This window comes from Ipomoea nil, unplaced genomic scaffold, assembly GCF_001879475.1.
Source record: "Ipomoea nil cultivar Tokyo-kokei standard unplaced genomic scaffold, Asagao_1.1 scaffold1438, whole genome shotgun sequence".
NCBI classification, from domain to species: Eukaryota; Viridiplantae; Streptophyta; class Magnoliopsida; order Solanales; family Convolvulaceae; genus Ipomoea; species Ipomoea nil.
In genome coordinates, this window is record NW_017617866.1 from 238,406 (window position 1) to 239,760 (window position 1,355).

General features: G+C 44.7%; 1 protein-coding gene across 1 annotated transcript; it reads left to right on the forward strand.

Annotated features, from left to right (window-relative positions):
- Positions 1 to 579: 579 nt before the first annotated feature.
- On the forward strand, positions 580 to 954 carry LOC109188593. Its single transcript, XM_019339223.1, has one exon. The coding sequence runs from the start codon at positions 580 to 582 to the stop codon at positions 952 to 954; it is 375 nt and encodes a 124-aa protein (XP_019194768.1).
- Positions 955 to 1,355: the final 401 nt, after the last annotated feature.

A 1,355-nucleotide genomic window follows, 5' to 3' on the forward strand; every position in this document is an offset into this window, starting at 1 on the left:
CCGGTAAGGATAAAATCTGTGTAATAGTTTGCTTGACCAAGACCGCTCGCCTTATCGCGATGAAGGAAACATGGACAGTGACGCAGTTGGCCCAAGCTTATGTTAGTCGGGTGGTGAAATATCATGGAGTACCAAAAGATATAGTCTCCGATCGAGATCCAAGGTTCTTGTCACAGTTTTGGAAGTCCTTACATGCAGCCTTGGGAACCAGCTAATCTCAGTACCGCCTTCAATCCGGTCACAGACGGACAAACATAGAGGACTATTCAAACCATCAAGGACATGTTGAGAGCATGCATTTTGGATTTTCAAGGATCATGGGAGGATCACCTGGATTTAATAGAGTTCTCCTATAACAACAGTTATCACTCGAGTATACGCATGGCTCCTTATGAAGCTCTTTACGGTCAAAGGTGTCGCAGTCTGTTGTGCTGGGAGAATATGGTCAACCCGGTAGTTTTGGGACCGCAGTTCTTGCTTGACACCGCAGAAAAGATTAAACAGATTCAGGGAAGGATGAAAGCGGCACAAGATCATTAGAAGTCCTACGCTGACTTAGCAAGAAGACAAGTGGAGTTTATGGTTGGGGATAAAGTTTGGCTGAAAGTATCTCCCACCCGGGGAGTGATGAGGTTTGGAAGGAAGGGCAAGCTGAGCCCCCGATTCATAGGACCTTATGAGATACTCGAGAGGGTTCGGAATTTGGCTTACCGGTTAGCTTTACCTATGGAGTTGGAGCGAGTGCATAATGTTTTTCATGTGTCCCAGCTTAAGAAGTATGTTCATGACCCGACACACGTTCTACCACCGGAAGTGATTCCTTTGGACGATGATATGTCTTATGAAGAGAGGGCGCTCAAAATTCTAGATTTTAAGACTCGGGATACGCGTAGAAAGTCAGTAAAGATGGTGAAGGTTTGGTGGTCGCATCACGGTGTAGAAGAAGCTACTTAGGAGCTGGAATCAACCATGAGGGAGCGTTACCCAGAGTTGTTCTCGGCAGGTACCTTGTCTTACCGTTGCTAGTTGTTGTGGTTGCTTCGTGTGTTTGTTTTGCCTGCTTGCTTGGTTGGTTTGTTGGTTTAGTGGTTTGTGCTAGAAGTTAGAGGTTTTAGACCATGGTAGTTGGGTAGAAGTTGTTGGTTGTGTTTGGTTTAGAGTTTGATATGCTCAATATCTCCGTTGGTTAAATTCTTTCAATCCTTGTATCGATATACCTCTTTTCTTGCTTATGTTTGACACCTTTTGAATCCTTTGAGTTTTGACCAATAAGGATGTTCTTGACACTCTTGTCACATTGTGGTTTCGTTTCACCGTTTGATCTAATTCGTCGTACCCAAGCTTCGGGGACGAAG

What these genes read in the sequence shown, in the direction of transcription:
- LOC109188593 (XM_019339223.1), top strand. Translation starts at nt 580, where the DNA reads ATGGTTGGGGATAAAGTTTGGCTGAAAGTATCTCCCACCCGGGGAGTG.